The sequence below is a fragment of the Chrysemys picta genome, chromosome 7 (assembly GCF_011386835.1).
Source record: "Chrysemys picta bellii isolate R12L10 chromosome 7, ASM1138683v2, whole genome shotgun sequence".
NCBI lineage: Eukaryota > Metazoa > Chordata > Testudines > Emydidae > Chrysemys > Chrysemys picta.
Genome location: NC_088797.1, coordinates 54,558,916 through 54,584,963, shown reverse-complemented (window position 1 = coordinate 54,584,963; position 26,048 = coordinate 54,558,916). Strand labels below are relative to the sequence as shown.

Here is a 26,048-nt window from a genome sequence, read left to right as displayed (position 1 = left end):
AGAAGGGCCTGAGCTGTAGAATTCATATTTCCTTCTAGATCTGAATGTGCCCAAAGCTGGGGAGTGCTTGAGCCAGGGGTCATGGAATGCAGAGACTGGTTCTGATGGTCAGATCTGAATTTCAGAAGTTCCTGGGGAATGTTAGGAGCTTGGGTACCCAGGCTGCTCCCTGCGGTACCCAGAGTAAGGTTAGCCCTGAAAGCAAAGTGAGATGCTCTTCATAGATTTGAACTTGAAAGCTGGAAAACCTTTTCATACCCCAACAAGCAGCATTGAGAGCGAGCAAGTTGAGTGCTGGGCTTGACGATACCATGTTAGCTTGTTGTTAACTTGTGCTTAGCTTGTGGCTAAACAAAAAAGTAAAAGCAGCAGTGAGAGGCAAAAAGGCATCCTTTAAAAAGTGGATAAATGCGAAGTAATGCACATTGGAAAACATAATCCCAACTATACATATAAAATGATGGGGTCTAAATTCACTATTGCCACTCAAGAAAGAGATTTTGGAGTCATTGTGGATAGTTCTCTGAAAACATCCACTCAATGTGCAGTGGCAGTCAAAAGAGCAAACAGAATGTTGGGACTCATTAAGAAAGGGATAGATAATAAGACAGAAAATGTCATATTGTCTCTATATAAATCCATGGTATGCCCACATCTTGAATACTGCATGAAGATGTAGTCACCCCATCTCAAAAAAGATATATTGGAATTGGCAAAGGTTCAGAAAAGGGCAACAAAAATGATTAGGGGTATGGAATGGCTGCCGTATGAGGAGAGATTAATAAAACTGGGACTTTTCAGCTTGGAAAAGAGACGATTAAGGGGGGATATGATTGAGGTCTATAAAATCATGACTGGTGTGGAGAAAGTAAATAAGGAAGTGTTATTTATTCCTTCTCATAACACAAGAACTAGGGGTCACCAAATGAAATTAATAGGCAGTAGATTTAAAACAAACAAAAGGAAGTATTTTTTCACACAATGCAGTCAACCTGTGGAACTCCTTGCCAGAGGGTGTTGTGAAGGCCAAGACTGTAACAGGGTTCAAAAAAGAACTAGATAAGTTCATGGAGGATAGGTCCATCAATGGCTCTTAGCCAGGATGGATAGGGATGGTATCCCTAGCCTCAGTTTGCTAGAAACTGGGAATGCACAACAGGGGATGGATCACTTGATGCTTACCTGTGCTGTTCATTCCCTCTGGTGCACCTGGCATTGGCCACTGTCAGAAGACAGGATTCTGGGCTAGATGGACCTTTGGTCTGACCTAGTATGGCCTTCTTATATTGTTCTCATTGAATTCAATCCTGTTAACTCCAGTCTAATGACCAACTTCATTCTTTCATTTTTTTTCTTTTTCCCTTCATTTGGTGCTGATTCCTCCTCCTTCCCTTGAATCTGATTGGACAGGCCCTTTCCCCTCCCCGTCCTCCTCTTCCAAAAGAGGAGAGCTTTGCATGGCACCCTCGCACTGACATGAAAGTAACCAACCTGCTGCCAGTGCCCATAATGGACTGTGTGTACCTGAATGCACCCAAACCTTATACACAGCGTGTGTCACTGAGCTGCAGCAGTCAGTGTTACTCCTCATCACCTGCACCCTTTGTGACAGTACCCAGTGGGAAGCCATGCTTTTCTGCAGGGCATCCCCAATCAGCCAACTTGATTCCCAAGGACGTGGTGCATGCTGGGCAATCACTTTCGGGAAGTAGCTCCTTGTTATCAGATACTTCATCCAAACATCAAAACCCTGCCAGGGCAGATCCTAGTAGTGAAGCTGGAATGAATTCCACGTATGGGACTAAAGCGGATAAAAAGGTCAGCAGTCTATATGTGGCTTGTTTATCTAACAGCACTTGCTCAGCTGCATCTGAAAATTCCACCAGCATTGCACATGACCAAATAGAGAGCCCCCGTTTGGGAACTGAGGTCACTCAAGCACCAGCCACCAACATTGTTTCCTCTGTAACAGATACTGGAAAATCTCTTCCTCCCCATCCTCCTGTCCCTCCCAGGCCATACTTTAATATTGTCCTCAGTAAAGACGCAGTTAGCTATGGTACAAGCCATTCCTCCAGGACTCAGTCTCCACCTCCTCAGGCTGTGAGGGACAAAGTGCTAGAGCCCCAGAGTACGGCTGGCAGTGGGGACAGGATGAGAAAGGAACCTTACCTTACTCAGCAGCAGCAGCAGCAGCAGCATCCGTACAAGGTGAAGGGACGCAGCATGGTACATGTTTTCTTCATAACCTTGTTTTCTTTCAGCCGTGCAAACGGTTCTCTAATTCATACAGTGTCCCCTAATGCTGTATGCACCTCTTCCTAATTTCTGCACGCAGGTCGCTTTTGTGTAGCTTGATTCTTGTCATCTGCTATTCAATAACCTCTCACTTTCCTCTCCCAAAGACTGAAGAGTATGTTTGTGTGATGTGTGCCTGTTGTTTGCAGGCTAAAATCAGTTGGTGGGGGGGGTCAGCTATGGGAAATATTCCTGTTTAGGTAGGTGTAATCGTAGCAAGTGCTGCAATACAGATGAACTGCTTTGTGGTTCGATCGAAAATTAAAGGATGGGTGGAAAACTGGTATGCCTTATCCAGTGTGTTCATGGAGCCTTTGGCAGCTAAGCAGAACATCCCTAAGGGCATAGCTTGCTCTGAGAAAGGAACGTCCAATGGCTTGGATGCATGCCAGCCTGTCACTACCCAGGCAGTACTGGGATGTGCACCCATGAAGGATGGATTGCCCCTTTGCGTAACCCCACCTTATTTCCCACAGGATGCCATTTCTACCACCACAGCTCAGCCTGAGATTATAGTAGTCCCACTCCTCCAGGTTAACACAGACAGAGAGCAAGAAGGCAGCTCCAGCACTCCGCCACCGCCTTTGGTACCTTTGGGGCAAGGTGCCACGTTCCCTGAGACTGTTCCTACTGGCTCACCTCTGACTTTTCCGACACTAGACGATTTCATTCCCCCTCACCTCCAGAGGGGTCCCCACCATCACCATCTGCCCTCCTCACCTGGCATCTTGCCCCCAGTTTGCCCGAAACTGCCATCATTCTCACCGCCACCTCCACTGGTGCCTCCTGTCCCGGAGGCTTTGCACAGAGTCTTGGAGCCTGAAATCACTGGAGTCCTCTCACGTACAGTAAGCTTGTCGAGTACCCTCCTCACAGCTTTCCTGAATTTGTTTCCAGATTAAAATAACTTTCTCATTGACATACTAAGCTTTGAAAGACGAGCACTAACTAGTGTCTTGCCAGCAGCATGACCCCTGAAACCTTGTTTACGTCCTGTTACAGTGCATGTATGTCACCTACCTTATCTGGCTTGGGAACTGTGCAGTTGTTTGGTTTTTCCCCAATATTTTACAGTTTCTTTCCCCCACCTCTGTCCCTGCTGGATAATCTACACCTTTGGCTTTAACCATCTTAGGGGAACATACTATGTATGATACTTGCACTTCTCATCTGAAAGAATAACACCTGCTGCTTGGGCTTTGGCTAGCTGATAGTCTCTCGACGACACGTCCCAGACCATGTGTGAGTAACATCAGAAGCAGCAAAAGCAATGCAGTTGAAGGTTAAGGACAGCACACTCTGTCCTGCATGGAGATAAAGGGCCACATGTTCTATGTGTGTATTCCCACTGAAGGCAATGTGAGGTTCATGCCAAAACAGAATGACCCACAAGCTATAACTTCACTTGCTAATCTGAGACCCTTGCAAGCTTCTAAGCACTATGGGAGAGTGTGTCCCCTTGTTTGAAATATCCTTGCTCCTGCTGAGGTCTTCACGATTTTCAGAATTCTCACATTTTGACAGGACATCACCCTGTTTTTTCTATGTTGCTTTTCTTCCTTTTTAAACCCACTGCCTTTTTTACAAGGGGGCAAATGTAGCTACAAGACTAGCTGTAAAGGTTTGGATGCTCATCTGAACCTCTTTGTAATCGAAATTTTACCACCAGTAGCCCTATTACAGGATTTCCAGTAACTCCTGAGTGAAAAATCCAGCAAAAATAACTTCTTTCATGATAAAAACAACGAGGAGTAATTGTGGCACCTTAGAGACTAACAAATTTATTTGGGCATAAGCTTTCGTGGGCTAAGACCCACTTCATCAGATGCATGGAGTGGAAAATACAGTAGGAAGATATATATACATAGTACATGAAAAGATGGGAGTTGCCTTACCAATTCTGTCAAGACAATTCAATTCAAGTGGGCCATTACCAACAGGAGGAAAAATCACTTTTGTTGTGGTAATCAGGGTGGCCCATTTCAAACAGTTGACAAGAAGGTGCGAGTAACAGTAGGTGGGAAAATACTCAGCAGCAACTACACACCACACAACAAAAACACTAACCCAGGAACCTATCCCTGCAACAAACCCCGTTGCTAACTCTGTCCACATATCTATTCAAGGGACACCATCATAGGACCTAACCACATCAGTCACACCATCAGGGGCTCGTTCACCTGCAAATCTACCAATGTGATATATGCCATCATGTGCCAGCAATGCCCCTCTGCCATGTACATTGGCCAAACCAGACAGTCTCTATGCAAAAGAATAAATGGACACAAATCAGACATCAAGAATTATAACATTCAAAAACCAGTCGGAGAACACTTTAACCTCTCTGGAAACTCAATAACAGACTTAAAACTGGCAATTCTTCAACAAAAAAACTTCAAAAACAGACTCCAATGAGAAACTGCAGAACTGGAATTAATTTGCAAACTGGACACCATCAGATTAGGCCTGAATAAAGACTGGGAGTGGATGGGTCACTACAAGAACTAAAAACTAATTTCCCCATCCTAATTTTCCCTTCTACTGTTACTCACACCTTCTTGTCAACTGTTTGAAATGGGCCACCCTGATTACCACTACAAAAGTGATTTTTCCTCCTGCTGATAATATCCCCCTTTAATTGAATTGTCTTGTTAGAATTGGTAAGGCAACTCCCATCTTTTCATGTACTATGTATATATCTTCCTACTGCATTTTCCACTCCATGCATCTGCTGAATTGGGTCTTAGCCCATGAAAGCTTATGCCCAAATAAATTTGTTAGTCTCAAAGGTGCCACAAGTACTCCTTGATGTTTTTGCTGATACAGACTAACATGGCTACAACTCTGAAACTTCTCTCATGATGATTTGGCTGGGCCTGGAAGAAGTAGCAGAGAGGCATGTGGAAAGAAACAAGAGTGGCATTGGCAGAAGTGCTCCGCATTGGTCTAACTCTGCTCGTATGGTCAGTTGGATTTTTACCATTGGGGAGAACTTTCAAAAGCACCAAAGTGACTTAGGAACCTAATCCCATTTAAAGTCAATGGGATTTAGGCTTCCAAGTCACAAAGGTGCTTCTGAAACTGTGACCCTCTTTGACTCTAATGGGAGCAAAGTGATGCCAATCTTGTGTGATTTTGAGGACGCCACTCTCAGTTTTCCAAACATTTTTTTTTTAAATGACAAATTTAGGTTTGGTTTATATTTTTGGCTGTGGAGATGCTCCGCTGTGATTGAAGTAGCTCACTACACTGTGGTCCTCTGGCTCTGCCCACCAAGCCTTCCCTTCCCACACACCCCATCTGCCTTTTGTGCATTGCATCAAGGGGGCTCCCCAGCACACAGCAGATGCATGCTGTCTATATGGAGCATTCAGATCTGCATCCCCACTCCTATGCTCAGCAGGACTGCCTTGGTTCCTCCACTGAGGGTACGATGGGGGCTAGATCTGCCTCCTGGAGAGCTTTGGAAACTCCTGGTTTTGAGGCTGCTGAATAGTCACCTCTTCTTGTGTTGTCATAAAATAACTCAGGCCTAATTACAGGTTTCAGAGTAGCAACCGTGTTAGTCTGTATCCGCAAAAAAAAGAACAGGAGTACTTGTGGCACCTTAGAGACTAACAAATTTATTAGAGCATAAGCTTTCGTGGACTACAGCCCACTTCTTCGGATGCATATAGAATGGAACATATATTGAGGAGATATATATACACACGTACAGAGAGCATAAACAGGTGGGAGTTGTCTTACCAACTCTGAGAGGCCAATTAATTTTTTCTCTTTTTTTTCTCTTAATTAATTGGCCTCTCAGAGTTGGTAAGACAACTCCCACCTGTTTATGCTCTCTGTATGTGTGTATATATATCTCCTCAATATATGTTCCATTCTATATGCATCCGAAGAAGTGGGCTGTAGTCCACGAAAGCTTATGCTCTAATAAATTTGTTAGTCTCTAAGGTGCCACAAGTACTCCTGTTCTTCTTTTTTCAGGCCTAATTAGATACTTGATGGTGTAAGAGTGCCAAGAGAGCTGAATAGTTCAGCCCTGCTGCCTCTCTGATTGAGTGAGGCTGATTGTAGCTGGTGGTTCTGCTAATAGCATACCCTGATCAGAAATGGTCTATGGGTTGTTATGGCACCAGGCCTCACTTTGGGGCATGTTACTACCTAATCCTACAAACACTTCCTGCTGACACTTCCAACCATTGAGCTCAGTGGGACTGCTCACAGCCGAAAGTGCTGTGCTCAGTCATGCATGCAGGATCAGGCACTGCAGAACAGTAACAAAGCCAGCAGCAATGGAGCAAGAATCTCTGGTCCCCTTTTTTAAAGAATGACTAGCCCTGTGGGCCGGCTCCGTTTCACAGACCAATGGCTTACAGCATTTCACTCTGACCGTGGAGTCAGAGCAGCATAGAAATCCAGAACTCCATTACTTCACACTCTTGCTTTTTGGGTGCCCATTTCCCATTAATTTCTGTGGGAATTGGGGGTCCAAATCCTTCTGACACCTTTGAAAAAGCTCTGCCTTAATGACAAAATCAGCACATAAAAATACATGTATCATTTTTGGCCAACGGCCCCATCTCCCTAGCCTCCCCAGCAATGAGTGCCTCTGATGCACCTGGTTTGAAAGGTAGCGTTTCACATCTCCATGCAGACCCAATCTTTGCTCCAGCAGCACAGATGGTGCTGCTGTAATGCTAGGATTGATTAAAATAAATAATAGAGCAACTCAGGTTAGGCAATCCTCATTGCTCCCTGAAGCCGTGTTGTGTACCTTCCATGCTAGTGCCCTATTGGTTACCCTCCAGCTGTTTTTTTTCTTCCATAGTTCTGTGTGCCCGGGCATCACACTGTCTAATGTCTCCTAAGCAATGATGCTAAACTTATTTTTCTGATCTTCCATGCAAAGCCAGCTGCAGTAATCGGGTTTCACTCAGAATCGCATGAGTTTTGCATGTCTTGCTGGGAAAGGAATTCTCTTTAAAGAAAGAGTGGGTGAGTGTGTGGGTCTCTCTCTCTCACGACCAGATTAGCTCATTCCTGTCACCAAGTGTATGCTCTATATAGCATGATGGTTGAATTCAAGGACACTTCTTCTGGTGTGGAGGGAGAAACTCAGTACAAAAGAACTATAGTTATTCCTTATTATACTAACTGCAGTTAACAGGGAACGGAATGCCTGCAGGGTCAGGGTAACAACCTGTGCTTATGCCTTCTACTAAGATGTGTTACGGTACCTTTCTTATTCCATTTTAAAATGGCTTTTTCCAGAAACACCAACGTGCTAGTGATGCTCACGCGCAGTGGTAATGACTCTTCTTCTCGTTTCCAGGAACCATGTCCTGTGTTAAATGAAGTCTCCCCGCCTCGCATTGGCACTGAATACCAATCCTCCTTAACGTCGATCAGCAAGCCTTCCTCCACCTATCCCTCAACCACAATTGTCAACCCTACCATTGTCCTCTTGCAGCACAACAGAGGTAAGGGGATATGCAGGTGTATCTCCACTTGCGGCTCAGGTTCATTCAAGTGGAGCAAGCTATTGAAATTCATTGTAATGAGCTGGTGAGCATGTGTGTGTACAGCTGCCTTCTGGCTGAAATCATAATTGTTGGAGTAGATGACCTAGGCTCTATACTGTAAGTGGTGACAGAGCCTGGACTTTTGAAGTAGAAGTGTCCGAGTTTTCTCCCTGCTGCAGTCACTGTGTAGGTGTGAGTGGCTGAGGCATGCTGTACACTGATAGCTGAGTATCAAAGGGGTAGCCATGTTAGTCTGGATCTGTAAAAAGCGACAGAGTCCTGTGGCACCTTATCAACTAACAGATGTATTGGAACATAAGCTTTCGTGGGTGACGAAGTAGATATTCACCCACCAAAGCTTATACTCCAATACGTCTGTTAGTCTATAAGGTGCCACAGGACACTCTGTCACTTTTTACTGATAGTTGAGACATCCGTAATGGCCACAGATGTGGTACAACATATAATTAGTGAGAGACCCAAACAAAAGCCTTGGACCCCAGAGTTTTGGGGAAGTTTGATATTGATCTTTGCAACTGTAATGGGACAAATCAAAACCCCAGATCACATCATCCCACAGCCGCCCTTGCTCAAACCCATCTGTAATTACAATTCGAACCCTTTCCCTCCTTTACAATAGCTCCCTCTGCAGGGTAGGTTCCATATCCTATGAGAGAAATGTTGCCCTTACTTGACTTTCCATGTGGGTGATGTTATCCCAGCCCCAGTCGGGATCTGTATTGCCTAGGTATTGATTTCCAGTGAGATCTAGGCACCTAACTCACTTACCCTGCTTTGAAAATCCCAGCCTAGGATGTTAACCGTTTTCCTTTTATCAAGGAAATCAAAGCTCACCCATTAGAAGCAAGGTCCATTTCTCCCCTGCTTTTTATCATCCTTATGGAAAGTGCTCCCAGATGTGTTCCTCCGCAATTGTATTCGATTCTTTTCTAAAGCTGGTTTCAGTCTTTGACCCCAGAGCTACTGATTGCAGTTTACCTGCTAGGAAATATAGCACAATTAAATAAACCCATCACTAACTATTGGAGTGATACTCCCTGCTCCAGCTGGAGCCCATGTCAGTAGCCATTAACAGGAGCCTTCTCCCTTTATGGAAAGCATTGCTCTTAACTTAGCCTCGGTGGGATGTGACATGACTACCTGGGCTGTAAAGACTGGAAGGCTATGAAGCCCAGCTCAGCTCTTGGATGAAGTTAAATACTATACATGGCACATTCATGTTTCCTCTGGGCGGAGGAAGACGCAGGCCCTCTTTCCTTCTGCCAATGCTCTGACAGCAGCCTGGCTCCATGCGAGCTTTGGATAGCTGTAGGTGCAGCTTGATTAGAGGCCTTTCAGCTGCTCCAAGATGAGCAGCTATCAGTCCAGGTTGTCTTGGTGTGTTCAAGTTTGTTGTGTCACATACAGTTCTCCCCTTGACAGAGAAGAGCCAAACCCTTTGGTTGTTTTTAAATCTGTACTGAGCCTTTTCTCACTCAGGACAATTCAGGTATCTTTGTCACACAAGGAAATGCCTCTTCCATTCTTTCCTGAAGCCATCGTCATCTACTCAGCCGTTCGCTGACAGCCTGCAAGCTCCTCAGACTTTGCTGAGGGTCCACACCATGACCAAGCTTGGAAGCACCAATGATTTAGTATGTGTCTGGGTCTCTGATCTATCTCTAGTAGTGCAGAGAGCTAAACAACACGTTCCTCTTCTTCCTCCTGACTTCTCTATCTCGCTCAATACACAGGCCTCCTCTCTGCTTAATAGTGAGGAGAGCTAGTAGGGAGTAAACCTCCTCTTCACCTAGGAACTCCCTTTTCTCCAGTTAAAGTCCATTCACCCCATGTACATTCCATCTCTGGGGAGGAAACAAGGAAACATTTCTCAAACGCAGCCTCCTTAAACCATCTATGGGGTGTTATGTCAGAAGACCTTCCTGATTATCAAAGGTGTAGCAAGGAGTCATGGCCTCCCTCTGAGACTGAAAGGGAGGGACTGCAAACCACCCCCTGGTGGGCAGAGTCCAGACGGCCAGGCCCGGCCCGCTGGAAACCGAAGGGCAGAACAGGAACAGGAAGTAGAAAAGGCAGGTCTGGCAGCACAGTTGGGCTGGAGCTGCTGAGGGAGATAGATGCATCCTGTGTGCTACTGTAACCCGAAGAGGATCCTGACTGTATTGAGGATTTGTCATAGCTGCCGGCTGATCAAGGCACCAAGGAGCTGTTGGGGCTACCGCTGGACACCTACCCTGGGGAGACAGAGGACAGCCACAGAACGGAGGTACCAAACAAAGGGGACATAGGAAGTAGTCCAGGGAAACTTGAGAACAGTCTGATTGGGTCTCAGCCTGATTCTAGGTCTGCATGTTTTGTGTCTCCCTACCCCTTGCCACCCCATTCTTGAGGTGGCAGCCTCCACACTCAAGGCCAAGGGGCCTGTGTTTGTTGGCCATCTGCCAGAGCCAGGATGCCTGACTGTTTGGTGCCCTGCCCTGAGCTGAGTACCTGGACTCATAGACTCCTTTGCTGCTCTGCCTTGACCACAGGTCAGAGCCCCCTACTCTGTTTGGTGCCCTGCCTGAGGGCCTAGGCTCCTAGACTCTGTACTGCTCAGCCCTGCCCGAGGGACAGAGCCCCCCTTTTCTGTTTGGTGGTCCACCCTGCTGGAGGGCTTGAATCCCGGAGGCTGATTACTGCTCAGCCCTGCTTAGAGGACCCGAGCTTCACAAACTGCTAATTTCCCCCTTTGATAGATTACCATTCTAAGGGTGTGACAGCAAGGAGGCATGGCCTCCCTCTGAGACTGACAGGGAGGGACAGCCCCACACTCCTACAAAAGGCAAGGGTCATCTCCTCAGTAGGGGGCCTCCCTATGCGATGGCTGTCTCTAAGATCCCCATTACCTAACTCTACTTCCTTGATTATAACACACAGATGAATCTACCCTTCTGCTCTTGATGCCCTATTCAGAAGAGGGAACTTTGCAGCAGATGGGTTCTCATTCCCTTCTTGAGGGCAGACACGTTGTTGTCATAAGCCCTTCTCTTTTCCATTTGCGCTTCCGGTTTTTTTCTGGGTATTGGTGACATTCACAAAGGCACATCGGGACAGCCTTCCACTGGGGTTGGTGGGAATGTGTTGGGCTAGGAGGCAGGGCTTGCAGAGTTTTCTCATGATTGCTTGAGAACACCAGTGATCCCTGCAGAGGGAGATGCATTTGGGTGAGAGAAACCAGGGATTCCTCTATGGTGAGTAGCCCCACCTTGCATGTCATGCCTGAAGAAGTCTGTTTATCCGAGCAAGCAGTGTATGTTCAAGGGATTACTGCATACTGCAGATTTGCTTGGATGGTGATCCTCCCAAAGTAATCATTTCCCTGACAGGCATTGCAGGAAGTGGCTTATTGCTAATAGGAAATGATCATACCATGCCCTTCTCATATTGCCATGACTAAGATATTGGCATTCCATTGAAGAGCGCCATTCGTCTCCAAGATCTAAAACTATTTCATAATCAGAAACCAGTGAGAAATATTTTTTTAAACTTCTGAAATCCTTGTATTCGCCACATCAACTTTTAAAATTATTAGTGTTTGATATTGTTAGTAAGATGATACAATTTGAATGGTCCTGTATACTTCAAATAAAGTGTGTTCCTTGTTAGGGAGAAAGTGTTCTCTTGTCATTAGAGCAGGGGCTTGGGAGCCAGGACAGTTTGGTTTCTATTCTCAGTTCTGTCACAGACTCATTATGTGACTTTGTCTGACAGCCTCCACTGACTTTGAATGTCTCAGTTGTTGGGTGGCCAACATGAGACCTCTCAGGTGTCTCAGGCTGAGAACCTAGAACTGGAGGCTTCTAAAAAGAGTGGCCCTGTGAAATTCTTCGCCAGTCTGTACCTCAGTTTATCCATATGTAAATTAAGAACAATCATTCAGTCCACCAACTCGTAAGGATATTGTGGGTCTTAATGATCACAAAGCATTTGGTATTCCTTGCCACAAAGGCCCTACAAATGCAGAAAAATGGCTGTGTTATTACTTAATAGTAATATTATTAACATGCTGTTAACTTGAGCATTATTTGTTGGTTTATTTGACAGTAAGTCTTCACAATTGTTTTTAAATTGTCTTCTGTTAAGCTGTTTTCCTTCTCTCTGACATAACTATACTTTCTTCTTGCAAATGTACGAGTCACTTTGCATTGAGATGTTGAATAGTCACCAGTGCTGCTCTTTGGAGGGTGGTGGGTTTGCCACTTTGGCAGGGTGTTGAAAACTTGATCCACTCCAGCAGTTTCTGCCATTGTGTGGATGGCACATTTCTTGCCTGTCAGAAACACAGCAACAGGACACTTGCTGTCTATGTCTCACTCTCTTTGTTTTGTTTTTGTTTTCCTTCTCTACCACAGAACAGCAAAAGCGGCTTAGTAGCCTGGCAGGTATGAAGCAAAAGGTCCTCACCCCATAGCTGCTGCCTCTGCTGGAGTCAAGTGGATGTTTTGCTAGCTTGCAGAGTGCCTTTAGCAAACACACTTCTCAGTAAACTGCAAGGAAGCGAGCTGAATCCCTTAAAATAAATGTGTGTTGCAGCTCAGCCACCACGACTGAGCTTTTTGTATTAGTCTTTTCTGAAAATGTTGGAAACCTGCTTAATTGCAGACAGGCACACAGCAATATGGCCAATCCCCGCTGTCCAAAAATTATGAGATTTAAAAAAAAATATTTTGAGTTCTTTAGGTCTCTTCTGGTTTGTGAACCTATAGGATACACTTGGGACATGTTTTCAAGCTTCTCTCTGCAACCATGAGGGCTAGAAACTAACTTGAAAAAGCAAGCAAGCTGACATTCTCATGTAATCACCTGACTCTAGGAGCTGGGGCTTTAATGAGAGTGCCAAATATCATAAAACTCCATGATAAAATCATGTGCGCACACACACTTGCACCTACATACTTAACACACCCACACTATCCCCTTGTCTGCTTTCCCAGCAGGGCTGGGAAGTTCCTCCTTGAAGGGAAATCTAGGACTTGTCTACATGGTGCTGCAGTCCAGTCTACATGGGCATGAGTTGTAGAGTACTTTGTGTTGTGCTTTTACTGTCCCATGCAGACCTTGCTGGCAGGAACTAAAAAGTACCAGGTTCACTTTATTGTTGTCCTCTTTGAAAGAGGACCACAACTATATGAACTAATTCACAATTTGTTTTTGCCAGCGGGGTCTACATCAGGGGTCTCAAACTCAAATCACCATGAGGGCCACATGAGGACTAGCACATTGGCCTGAGGGCCGCATCACTGACACATTTTCATATAAAGATACAAAACCCCCCGGCCCTGCCCCCACTCCACCCCTTCCATGAGGCCCCACCCCTGCCCCGCCTCTTCCCACCCCTTCCCCGCCCCCATTCCAACCCCTTCCCCAATGTCCCCACCCCAACTCCGCCCCCTCCCTGCCCCTATTCCAACCCCTTCTCCAAATCCCTGCCCCTGCCCCGCCTCTTATCTGCCTCCTCCCCCGAGCGCGCGGCTCCCCGCTCCTCCCTCCTGAAAAGCGCTAAGCATCACCAAACAGTTGTTTGGCAGCGGGAGGCATCTGGAGGTAGGCAGAGGAGCGGGGACACGGCATGCTGGGGCAGAGGAGGGACAGTAGGTGAGAGGGGAGCTTGGCGGCTGCAGGAAATAACTCCAGAGGGGGGTGGGGAGCTTGGTGGGCTGCAGCAAATAACTCCTCGGGCCGTGTGTTTGAGACCCCTGGTCTACATGGAGTGGTGAGAGCACAACACGTTAAAGTTCTCTACAGTTCACATCCCATAGTCCAGACAAGCCCCTCATCGTTCTCATCCCCTGCCATAGAGCCTCATATGGTAGGCTACAGGAACATTCAGAAGAGTGCCTCACTGCTCACCAGCAGCTGCAAGGTATATGAATGAACTGCTATTGTTAAAAAGTATCGCTACCTGAGGAGATGAGGAAGAGGATGGGAGAGAGGAGAGGAGAGAGCAAGCGCAAGCAGTCAGTACCCAGGCACTCTAATGTGGATGTAAGGGAGCCTGGACTCTGTGCTTAGTACAGGGCCTGCTCTGACAACTCCCCCTGCAATCAGCTGGCACTCCACACCTGCAGAGTCAGCCCCATCACTCTCATGGCCTATATATTGTGCCCCCAAAGAACAGTGCCTGTCTCCTCTGCGCCGTTGCCCTCTTCAGCTACATCAGTCAGTGTAACATTTTCTCTTCCCCCTTCCCAATCAAGTCGGCATCTGTGCTGCCTCTTTGCCCCCTGGGGTTTAAAAGTCCAGTCAGATGTTTCCTCTTGGTTTTCTCTTTCCCAAAGTGTTTCCCGTTGTGATCAGGAACTCTTTTGTCTGTTAAGCTGGAAATATGTTGAAATCCTCCCACCTGGCTCAGTGTGGAGTATTTCTAGGCAGCTTTTGTTCCAGCCTAAACAGTCCCCAATATGGACTGGAGAGTGCCCTGGCATTGCTGGCTCCACAACTGGTCTCCGTCTATCAAAACAATCACATAACGGTGGCTGGCTGACCTCCCTGACTCTGGCTTGCATCCTCTGAGTCACACCAACAAAACTCTGATGCTGAATGCCCACCTGTCACTGCTCCCCAGAACGGATGGCTCAGAAGATACCGAGTGTTGTACCTGATACTATGCAATTGGTGCTCTCTACAGGCCCCAGAGCAAAATTCTGCGCTGACTTACACCCCCTGCAATGTCACTGAGCTGTATGATGTATAAGTTAGGGTGGGATGTGGCCCAAGAACTTTTTTCGTAGGTCATTGCTTTGAGTCCAGAAACATTCAGAAGGGGGCCCATGGTGAAGGGCGATGATGGCTTCAGTCCACTTCCTAGAGGACAGGTGCCTATGTTGCCAGAGACACCATTGAAATTGGCACTCGTTAGGTCTCTTTGGTGACAAGCTCAGCTAAGTGGCCAAAGGCTGAACAGGCATGAAGACTGAATTGCCCTCTCCCCTTGAGCAACAACCCTCCTGACAAGGCACCTCTGATGGCACGGAGTGAGGACCTGGTCCTGCTACTGCCACTCGTGCTACCCCAAGTTCCAAAGCCTGCAGCTTTCACCAGTGCTAAATGCACCCCAAGACAAAGAATTCAAAAGACATCTTTAAAGTTGGTTTAGCTGGCTGGAATGTCTCCCACAGCTCTCCTGGGGCCTGTGCCATCATGTTGAACTCCAGCCCTTGCCTTGCACCACATAAATCTCAAGCTTTGGGTAGGAGAGTTTTCCTGCAGGCCAGCACAAAATCATTCCTTAGCTCTCTCCAAACCGTCACCAATAATAATTTGTGAGGCTTGTAGGAATAGCAATCAGAGCTCAGACTGTTGGTCCACTTAGTCCAGTATGTCTGCCTTTATCTGTCTAAGATATTTCCAGGGTAGCAACACCTTAGCCTAGGACCACTCAGATGGCATGCTCCATCTGGCAAATAAACACACAACCTGTGTTGTGGTTTCCTGTGCTACTTATAGGGAACTGGAGAGCGAGTCCCTCCTGAGCCCAGGAAGTGATTGGCTTACATCTTGAAGTGTGCAATTTGATTATGGTAACGTAGCCTTAACTTTCACAATTACAAAATAATAATGGTCACATGATTAACCAATCCTTTAAAAAGCAAAAACAACAAGTTCAATCCAAATCTCTGGCCCACTGGCCTTCCCTGGCAGTGACTTCCACAGACTGATGACACAGTAGGAAGGAGTATTTCCTTTCTACCACAGAAGCATGTCTTTCATCTCCAGCAGTAGCGCTGAAAGTGACAATCATGGTTGTTTTACATGCTCACCTAAAAGACGCAAGGGATTGAGATTGGGGTGGGGAGCTGGGAAGCTGAGATTTCTTCCTGAGTTCAGATCATTTCACATCCATAAACCTTCCTTCCCTCTGGTCTTCAGAGTCATGGAAGTCCTCTGATTTCACCAGAGTTTTCTGTACTCTGTTCCTAGCAGCACAGTAGGTAGCTGCACCATGGGGTAAAACACTCAATACAGAAATGTAAAGGTGAATATAGAAGAAGGGGACCTCTACATTAGGAGCACAATAGGACCAAAACAGAGAGTATGTGTGTTCTTGGGGATAGAAAATAAGGTAGAAGTGTTGAATAGTAGTTTTATTTTAGCCTTGCCACATTCTTGCCATTTATAAAACTTTTTTCAAGAGCAAAAGAACCCCCCAAAAGTAAGTTTGATGATGATTTAAAAAGCAAACAAACAATCCTAGTAGAGGGAATTTTGCAGTGCAGAATTGTGTTTGCTGTGGGTACTGTCCGAACAATGCATGAGTCTTTCCTCTGCTAACCACCCTCATCAGAGCTCTGCAAATTGAACAGCTTTGGGCAATATGGTAAAGTGCATGTGAACAACTGTTCTTCCTCTTTCAAATGCATGCAGTTCTGTAACACCAAGGATAGGACTTGGCAAAGCGTTGACAGAGCAGACTGTGAAATCACATACATTTCTCACCACTGCCATCCATTTGGAGAAATCCTGCCTCTAGTGGGGCTTAAGGCATGCCATTCTGCAGTGCCACATGGCACATTGTAGTACCAGAGCATCCAACAGTCCATTGGTTCCTTGCCAAATTGATGTGGTGCCTGGTGGCAGGTGCTAACACATACATGTGTCAGTAGGAAAGGAGCTAGGTATTGTACATGGCAGTAATGTGGTCTCAAGGTGTATCTGCACTGCAATTAAACCCCACGGCTATCCCATGTCAGCTGACTTGGGTTTGCAGGGCTCAGGCTGCAGGGCTATACAACTGCAGTGTAGATGTCCTGGCTTGCGCTGGAGCCTGGGCTCTGGGACGGACGGACGCGCGCACACACACACACAGTTTAATTACAATGTAGACATACCCTGAAGGATTGAGTGTGTGGCTGAGAGCTAGGATTGCCTCTGGGCTGATCCATACTAACCCCCCACTTCGAACTAAGATACGCAACTTCAGCTACGTTATTCATGTAGCCGAAGTCAAACTATCTTAGTTTGAACTTACCGCGGGTCCACATGCGGCAGGCAGGCTCCCCTGTCGACTCTGCGTACTCCTCTCGCGGAGCAGGAGTGCCGGTGTCAATGGCGAGCACTTCCGGGATCGATCCAGGATTGATTTATCGCATCTAGACAAGACGCCATAAATCGATCCCAGAAGATCGATTGCTTACCGCCGGACCCGGAAGTAAGTATAGACGTACCCTCTGTTCTAATCCAGGCCTTGTGCATAGCCTTGGGTAAATTGCTGAAACCTATGTTTTCTAAAGCAGCCCCTAATTACAAGAGCCTCCATTTTCTAGGTGGCCTGATTGAGATGCCCAGCAGTTCTGTTGGGAGTTGTGGGTGCTCAGCACCTCTGAAATCATGCCTGGGGTGTCTCAGAGGGAACCCAGAAACTGAAGCACCCAAAAGTAGAGGCCATCCTGCTCCAGTTTTCCCCATCGGTAGAGTGGGCTGATATCCCTCATCACAGTGTGATGGGAAGATGTAGTTAATGTTGTCATGGTCCTTTGGAAGTGCGCTATGCTGTAAACGCAGGTGGTGGAGGAGGAAGATGGAAGGTGGGTTTAGAGAATAGGATTTTAATTTCCGGTGAGCATTTACTGCCCCAAATCCCATTTCAACACTTTGGTGCAAATTTTCAAGTAATTGAAAACCAGATGGGAGAAGCTGCTCTAAGAGCTGAACTGGACTCCAGGCCAAGCATTATTTGACAGCAGAGCAGTTACAGGTGAGATAGCATTCGGAACTGCTAGCTACCCAGACACTAAACACTCTATTTATTTAACTAAAAAAAAACCCAGATATGGCACTTCTCTGCATAATTGATTTCTACTGAATTCCCCATGAAAGACACAGTGAGTTTGAGGTCTCTGGTCACCTGAGTGGGAGGTGGGGGCAGCGCACGCAGAGAAGTGGTGAACAGCTGTGGAAGTGAAGGCTGAACAGTCTGGTCTGCTGCATCTGTTCCATGGGAGGAAAGCATTCTTCGCCCAGCCTGCATTGCTCATGCCAATTAATCCTTTTGCTGCTGGTCTTTTGGGAACAGATAGTCCAGGGTACTTGGACCATTCAGTAGTATAGTAGGTATGTTTGGCAAGAGGTATCCAGAATGCTTAGCAGCAGCCCTGCTGTGACTGCTGTGTACTCATAGGAGAATCCCTGCATTCTTTCATCACATACTCATTAGAAATTCAGAAGACATTTTTATCTATCCCAATTCAAAATAAATTCTGACTAGATACATTTAAAAAAATCTGTCTAATGCATGTATACTGGCCACCAGCTTGAGTCAAAGAGCAAGGCCCTATAGTTGAGGGCTCAAACAGACTTAGAGCCTCAATGGATTGGGACAGGGTATATGGAGATATACCTATCTCATAGAACTGGAAGGGACCCTGGAAGGTCATTGAGTCCAGCCCCCTGCCTTCACTAGCAGGACCAAGTACTGATTTTGCCCAAGATCCCTAAGTGGCCCCTCCCTCAAGGATTGAACTCACAACCCTGACTTTAGCAGGCCAATGCTGAAACCACTGAGCTATCCCTCCCCCCATCATGCACTGACTAGCAGCAAGGCAAATAACCATTTGATACTTGGAATCAAACTATGGATAAACATTCTCTTCTCCCACCAGATTGATGCTCTGTCCCTAGGAATGATGCATCAGTGGGAATGCCCCCTTTTTTCACGCCAGCCCCCCATGCAAACACACCGTTAAGAACTTAGGCTGAGAATGTCAAAGCTGCCTAAGGGATTTGGACGCCCATTCCCATTTTTTTAATGGGAAGTAGACACCCAAATCCCTTTGAAAACCTCTCAGCCTTAATTTTTTCTTGCTGGGTTTAAATAGCTGCTTGATTTTCTTATCAGGTTCCTGTGTGTTGGGTCCTGATTATGAATCTAAATGATCCCAGGCACCTCCATCTTTTTCTAAAGTCGTGTTTCCCACAGCTGTATTGTGTATTTTGCTTTCCTTTTCTCTAGTGCTGATGCTGCAGAGAAGAATGCTGTCTAAGAATGCCATTTTCAAGTAAAATGAACTAGGCGAGCATGGGACCTGAGTTCAAATGGTCCTGGGCATTGTTATAACAGAAGTGTTCCCCACCCCCTAGGGTGGTACTTGTGCTTCAGGCTTTTGAGGCTGATTCTTCCTGGGTCCACTGAAGCCAATGGAGACAGAATTTGGTCTTGTCCCTGCCTTTAATGATGGTTCTCTGTGCAGGCTCTTTTGTGTGATACGCTAACCACAATGGAGTTTGCTCTGCTCCAAACCCCAATCAGGCTGGAGGTTGCACAGTTGAATGGGAAGTGTCAGATGTTGTGTGGAAGGGCTGAGGTCCTAGTCTGGTAAACAGGTACGGTTGCCTAAAATGTTGGGAACTGGCATTCGGATACAGTGGAGAGCAATAACCAGGAGGAAAGGGCTCCAAAGGCACTGTACCACTGCAGAGTGTCAGTGAAGACTGAGCTTGTAGTGGGGCTAATTGTATCAGACATGAACGGAGCAGTGTTGCTGCTTTTTACACGTATGATTGGAGAAGTTCCTGCCCTCTCTTGGTTGTGCCAAACATTTTCTATGCACATTTACAGAAAGCCAGACACTTCTCCCCAGTGCCACAGTCTGCCTCATCGATGCTTTGCCAGGATTTTTGCCTTAGAGTGATATATATTGGTGTGCTGAAATGGTGAACATTAGGATAATGATCACCCCTCCTTCATTTCCAGATTCCCTGCCAGACAGACCAGTTGCTGATAAAGTAGGTGCTGTGTCTGCACAGGAAAAGCCAGCTCAGGATAGTGCTCAAAGAGAGAAGCCAGCAGTGGATGAGAAGAGAAGAGCTGTCAGGAGTCCCCAGTATGTGGCTGATGTCTCCGTGGATGATGTAGGCATTCCACTGAGGGTAAGAGAACAACACTCACGCTTACAGGCACATGCTGAAAATAAAAATCAAGAGCCAGACTCTGCCTTCATTTAGACCCATATAATTAAAGCCAGTGGAATTGCATGGGTGTAACTGAAGATAAAATATCACGCCCAATAAATTTATTTCAAACATCTTCCTTGTGTTCTGATGACCCCTTCAATTACTATGGGTGAAAGAATTTTCAAAATCTCATTGCACTTTTTGCTAGTTGTGTGGATTTAGTTTCCTCTCTTATTTTGCTTCATGTTGACATCTAAGTTAGGCTGATCAGTTTCACTTCCTCTTTTCTAATGCAGGGGTCAGCAATCTTTCAGAAGTGGTGTGCCAAGTCTTCACTTATTCACTCTAATTTGAGGTTTCATGTGCCAGTAATACATTTTAACATTCTTAGAAGGTCTCTTTCTATAAGTCTATAACATATAACTAAACTATTAAAAAGAACTGGAGTACTTGTGGCACCTTAGAGATTAACAAATTTATTTGAGCATAAGCTTTCGTGGGCTACAGCCCACTTCATCGGATGCATAGAATGGAACACACAGAAAGAAAATATTTATACATACAGAGAACATGAAAAGGTGGAAGTAGCCATACCAACTGTAAGAGGCCAATCAATTGAGATGAGCTATCATCAGCAGGAGAGAGGGGAAAAAAAACAAACCTTTGAAGTGGTAATCGAGATGACCCATAGAAGGTGTGAGGATATTTTAACATGGGGAAATAGATTCAATTAGTGTAATGACCCAACCATTCCCAGTCTCTGTTCAAACCTAAGTTAATTGTATCTAATTCAAGTTCAGCAGTCTCTTTGGAGTCTGTTTTTTGAAGTTTTTTTGTTGCAAAATTGCCACCTTCAAGTCTGTCACTGAGTGATTAGAGAGGTTGAAGTATTCTCCCATTGGTTTTTGAATGTTATGATTCCTGATGTCAGATTTGTGTCCATTTATTCTTTTGCGTAGAGACTGTCCGGTTTGGCCAATATGGCAGAGGGGCATTGCTGGCACATGATGGCATATATCACATTGGTAGATGTGGAGGTGAATGAGTCCCTGATGGCTTGGCTGATGTGATTAGGTCCTATGATGGTGTCACTTGAATAGATATGTGGACAGAGTTGGCATCGAGTTTTGTTGCAAAGATAGGTTCCTTGGTTAGTGTTTATGTTGTATGGTGTGCAGTGGCTGGTGAGTATTTGCTTCAGGTTGGGGGGTTGTCTGTAAGCGAGGACTGGTCTGTCTCCCAAGATCTGTGAGAGTGAGGGATTATCTTTCAGGATAGGTTGTAGATCTTTGATGATGCGCTGGAGAGATTTAGTTGGGGGCTGAAGGTGACAGCTAGTGGCGTTCTGTTATTTTCTTTGTTGGGCCTGTCCTGTAGTAGGTGACTTCTGGGTACTCTTCTGGCTCTGTCAATCTGTTTTTTCACTTCAGCAGGTGGGTATTGTAGTTTTAAGAATGCTTGATAGAGATCTTGTAGGTGTTTGTCTCTGTTTGAGGGATTGGAGCAAATGCGGTTGTATCTTAGAGCTTGGCTGTAGACAATGGATCGTGTGGTGTGTCCTGGAGGCATGTAGGTCAGTAGGTTTCTGGTATAGGGTGGTGTTTATGTGACCATCACTTATTAGCACAGGAGTGTCTAGGAACTGGACCGCTTGTGTGGATTGGTCTAGGCTGAGGTTGATGGTAGGATGGAAATTGTTAAAATCATGGTGGAATTCCTCGAGGGCTTCTTTTCCATGGGTCCAGATGATGAAGATGGCATCAATGTAGTGCAAGTAGAGTAGGAGCGTTAGGGGACGAGAGCTAAGGAAGCGTTGTTCTAAGTCAGCCATAAAAATGTTGGCATACTGTGGGGCCATGCGGGTACCCATAGCAGTGCCGCTGACTTGAAGGTATATATTGTCCCCAAATGTGAAATAGTTGTGGGTGAGGACAAAGTCACAAAGTTCAGCCACCAGGTTAGCCGTAATATTATTGGGGATACTATTCCTGATGGCTTGTAGTCCATTTTTGTGTGGAATGTTGGTGTAGAGCGCTTCTACATCCATAGTGGCCAGGATGGTGTTTTCTGGAAGATCAAAACTTCAAAAACGTCAAAAACAGACTCCAAAGAGAGACTGCTGAACTTGAATTAATATGCAAATTATATACAATTAACTTAGGTTTGAACAGAGACTGGGAAGGGAGGGATAGCTCAGTGGTTTGAGCATTGGCCTGCTAAACCCAGGGTTGTAAGTTTAATCCTTGAGGGGGCCACTTAGGGATCTGGGGCAAAATCAGTACTTGGTCCTGCTAGTGAAGGTGGGGGCTGAACTCAATGACCTTTCAAGGTCCCTTCCAGTTCTAGGAGATAGGATATCTCCATTTATTTATTTAATGGTTGGGTCATTACACTAGTTGAATCTATTTCCCCATGTTACAATATCCTCACACCTTCTATGGGTCATCTTGATTATCGCTTCAAAGGGTTTTTTTCTCTCTCCTGTTGATGATAGCTCATCTCAATTGATTGGTCTCTTACAGTTGGTATGGCTACTTCCACCTTTTCATGTTCTCTGTATGTATAAATATTTTCTTTCTGTGTGTTCCATTCTATGCATCTGATGAAGTGGGCTGTAGCCCACGAAAGCTTATGCTCAAATAAATTTGTTAGTCTCTAAGGTGCCACAAGTACTCCTGTTCTTTTTGCGGATACAGACTAACACGGTTGCTACTCTGAAAACTAAACTATTGTTGTATGTAAAGTAAATAAGGTTTTAAAAATGTTTAAGAAGCTTCATTTAAAATTAAATTAAAATGCAGAGCCCCCCAGACCAGTGGCCAGGACCCGGGCAGTGTGAGTGCCACTGAAAATCAGCTCGTGTGCCACCTTTGGCTCACGTGCCATAGGTTGCCTACCCCATGTCTAATGGAATAATGCTGTGATGCTGAATTTGGGTTCAGAACACAGCAGTGGGATATGAAAGGGCTAAATCCCTTTGTAGGATCTAGCCCTAAATTTTCCCAAAATGATTTTCACTGAATTAAAAAAAAATCCTGAAAATGTTTATACTGGTAGTAGGGACTTAGTCCTGGCATTTGAAACACACCCAATTCCACAAGCTGTCTGAATTATTTAGTTCAATCTTGCTTATAGCTATTCAGTAATAATAAATAAAATATGATAAAGGGTGCACATAGCTTTGATGGTTAAAGTAACCCTAAAAAATTGAAAATCTGGTGGAAGTCAGGCCAATGTTTTTTACTTACATCTATTTATTTTTAAACCAGAACACGGACAGATCAAAGGACTGGTACAAGACAATGTTCAAACAGATCCACAGGTTAACTAAAGGTACTGTAACATGGATTTTTTTTTTTAAAGAGACTAACTGGATAACAGTTTACTTCACATAGATGGAATATTGCACTGGATATTAAATAAAGCATTTTGCATTAGTAATCCATGTTTGCTCTGGAACACAGAAATCAGCTAACAAGTTTAAAGACAATACTATCAAAGGAGAAAACCCAGTCAAGTCCAAGGGGAGGTGTGAATTGCTCTTAAAGGTGAACTGAAATACCTTTTATAAAAACAATAATAAAGAAGAGAATTGTTTTGTGATCCCAAATCATTACCTGGGTGGTGGGTAGACAAAGGCTGCATCTACACTAGTATATTTCAGGAAATCTGCCAGTGTAACACAATGGTGGGGAGTGCTTGCGTGAGAAGGGATAAGGGGTCTTTTACCACCTGTTCATTTGACGCTGCTCAGATTTTGGCCCCCAGGAGCACATTTGTCCACTCTTTTCCCCCTTCTCAAGGAAACGTCCCAGAGCTGATTAGTCCAGAATTTCCAAATAAACCTATTTGGAAAGAGAAATGCATGTTTTAAAATGTTCCTGTCAGAGCCAGGACATTGCTCTGTTCCCCTTTCTACAGTTAGAAAACATCACAAATGCCTTCCTGTCCTTATTTAGCAATGCCATCAACTGGTGCTGGGAAACAGGTCCCTAAACTTCAGTCTTAGCAGTACAATGACACCGAATTGGCTTTTAAACAAGGAGAGGCTACCCTGTGAAAATATGGACAGTCTGCAATAGAAAATAATTGGTAATGTTACATTGCTTAATAACTTAGGGCCTGATCCAAAGCCCATTACGTGAATGGAAAGACTCCCATTAAATTCAGTGGGATCTGGATCAAACTTCTGCTGTTTAAATACTGTTGATATCTTTAAAAGGCAAAATTATGGCGAGCACTTATATGTTGGTTACAACATATCCTCCATGAATCCATTACTTTTTGGTACATTGTATGTTCCAAGTCTCTCATTAGTGTGAGAAATGACTGAGGTCGTATTAGCAATCCAACCACACATAAGGCCTGATGTACATGATAACACAATTCTGAGCTGTGCTTTACTAGTTCAAGTTGGTTTGCATTTGCTGCTGCAGATGCTATTTTGATGAGCTGACTAGTGAGTTTATGTAACCACTGCATTGTACTGGATGGAATAAGAACTGCTCAAGCTGTGAGTTGTAGCCCCTGTGCTGCTGACACAGATTCTCCTTCACCTCAAATGATAGAGGCACATGCTTCAGGAGCAGAGGATTAGTTCAATCCCTGCTGTCTTCCAAGCAGCCCAGATGTGCAGTGCAGTGATAACCACTGACCTGCCATGGCTTTGTTACATTATAGACTCAGCATGAGAAGGATCGTTCCACAACTTCTGTGGTTTCTTGCCTCACCTGGTCTTCTTCTTTAAATCTTTCCTTTCTGTTCTTTTTCCAAAACTTGCTCCTTCCACTTAGAAACTCCTGAAGAAAACCCTTATTGCCCTACCTACAAATTCCCTGAACTTCCTGAAATCCAGCAAACACCTGAAGGTACCATAAGTTCAGCCAGAGTATCTGTTGTCTTGTGTTTGAGTTAACTGTGCTGTAGCTCCATTATAGTAACTAGATTCAGGTACTAGATTTCCATTACCATTTATTACTCATGGTGGAAATTCGAGTACACCTAGTGTGCCTTAGTCTCTGATGTATAAAATGACTAAATCCTTCCTAACCCATTTATCTGTTTGAAAGTATGATACCATTTCAGTCTACTATTATCAAAATAGGCAATAAAAGTTTACCGTGATAGAAAGTTGGGGAAACTATATGGTGCCTCCACTTCACTGTGGATAGTCTCAATACATACTGCTTTTCTCTGCTGCAGAAGACAATCCTTACTGTCCTACATACCAGTTTCCTGCGTCTACTCCTAGTCCTAAATCTGAAGGTAATAGTAAAGGACAAGATACCTTTTGCTGCACAAATGCTGCCTTTTTCATTTATTTTCTCCCTGGAGCTTTTCCTAGCCACTGAGTGTCATGCTGCCTCCTAATAGTTTGCTGCCTTCTGAGTGTTGCTGTGATGGTTTGAGGCCTTTTTTGGCTTTGTGGTGCTCTTCTGGCTTTTTCACTAGCCTTTGACTAATGCTACAAAACTGGGCTCTGCTTTGTTTCATGTGCATAGTCAGCTATACCTAGCTGTATGTGTGCAGTGGTTACTTAACATTCATACAATGCTGACTCATATCTCATCTTGATGATGTCCCTTGAAAGATGACTTTAACTATGGTTTTGTTTTGCTTGGGAGCAATACATTTCTTTAATCTGCTCTTAAAGTTTTTAATATTAACACAGGATAGTGCCTGGCCCAAAAGTCACTGAAGCCCATTGGCAAGATTCCCTAAAGTTTCCATGGTCTTTGGATCAGGCTGTTAGTGTCTATCTCTCTTTTTATTAATGTACATTTTAGAATAAATGGGATGTTGCACATGTTGGTTTGCTCAAGGCTGGCCTCAGGAGCATAAGGACAGGATTTGGCATTCTCTTCTGCATGCTTTACCTGGAAACCGATTGTATCCCCTAGCTATCCTTTTGTGCTGCTGGTGGGTGGTTGCTCAGGTGGTGGTTCAAGCACTGCTCAGAACCCTTTGCACTTTTACTTTCCAAGAAGCTACTGCAGTAGCCAGTGCTGAAGAGACTGTCCTCTACATGTGAGAAGCATTGGCATCTGCTGCACTCAGTTGAACAGGAGCCAGGACAGGCTAGGTGGGCAGACATCTCCCACTGGGGAAAGTGTGGTTTGGGACTGGCCAGTTCGGGGGTAGTCAGTAGGGGTTTTCTAGAGCCCTTTACTGCTACAACGTAGGAAACTTAACTGTATGGTGGGTTGTGCATAGTCGGACATAAAATATGGATCCCTTATGTCAGAGTAGACTAGGGGATTTAGACTCACATCC

The 26,048-nt window shown here is 45.1% G+C and overlaps 1 protein-coding gene across 50 annotated transcripts in view; it reads left to right on the top strand.

Annotated features, from left to right (window-relative positions):
* SORBS1 (sorbin and SH3 domain containing 1) overlaps positions 1–26,048 on the top strand; it is a 291,557-nt gene that overhangs the window by 190,151 nt on the left and 75,358 nt on the right. For 19 of the 50 annotated variants that reach the window (XM_065553261.1, XM_065553249.1, XM_065553255.1 and 16 more), the window contains 4 exons: positions 7,634–7,781; positions 12,239–12,268; positions 19,576–19,751; positions 23,045–23,108. In XM_065553261.1, the coding sequence (XP_065409333.1) occupies positions 7,634–7,781; positions 12,239–12,268; positions 19,576–19,751; positions 23,045–23,108 (418 nt within the window). Of the gene's footprint in view, positions 1–1,410; positions 2,230–2,774; positions 3,147–7,633; positions 7,782–12,238; positions 12,269–19,575; positions 19,752–23,044; positions 23,109–24,568; positions 24,644–24,977; positions 25,041–26,048 lie in introns of all 50 variants that reach the window. The other 31 variants (XM_065553227.1, XM_065553223.1, XM_065553215.1 and 28 more) reach the window with 10 other exon arrangements.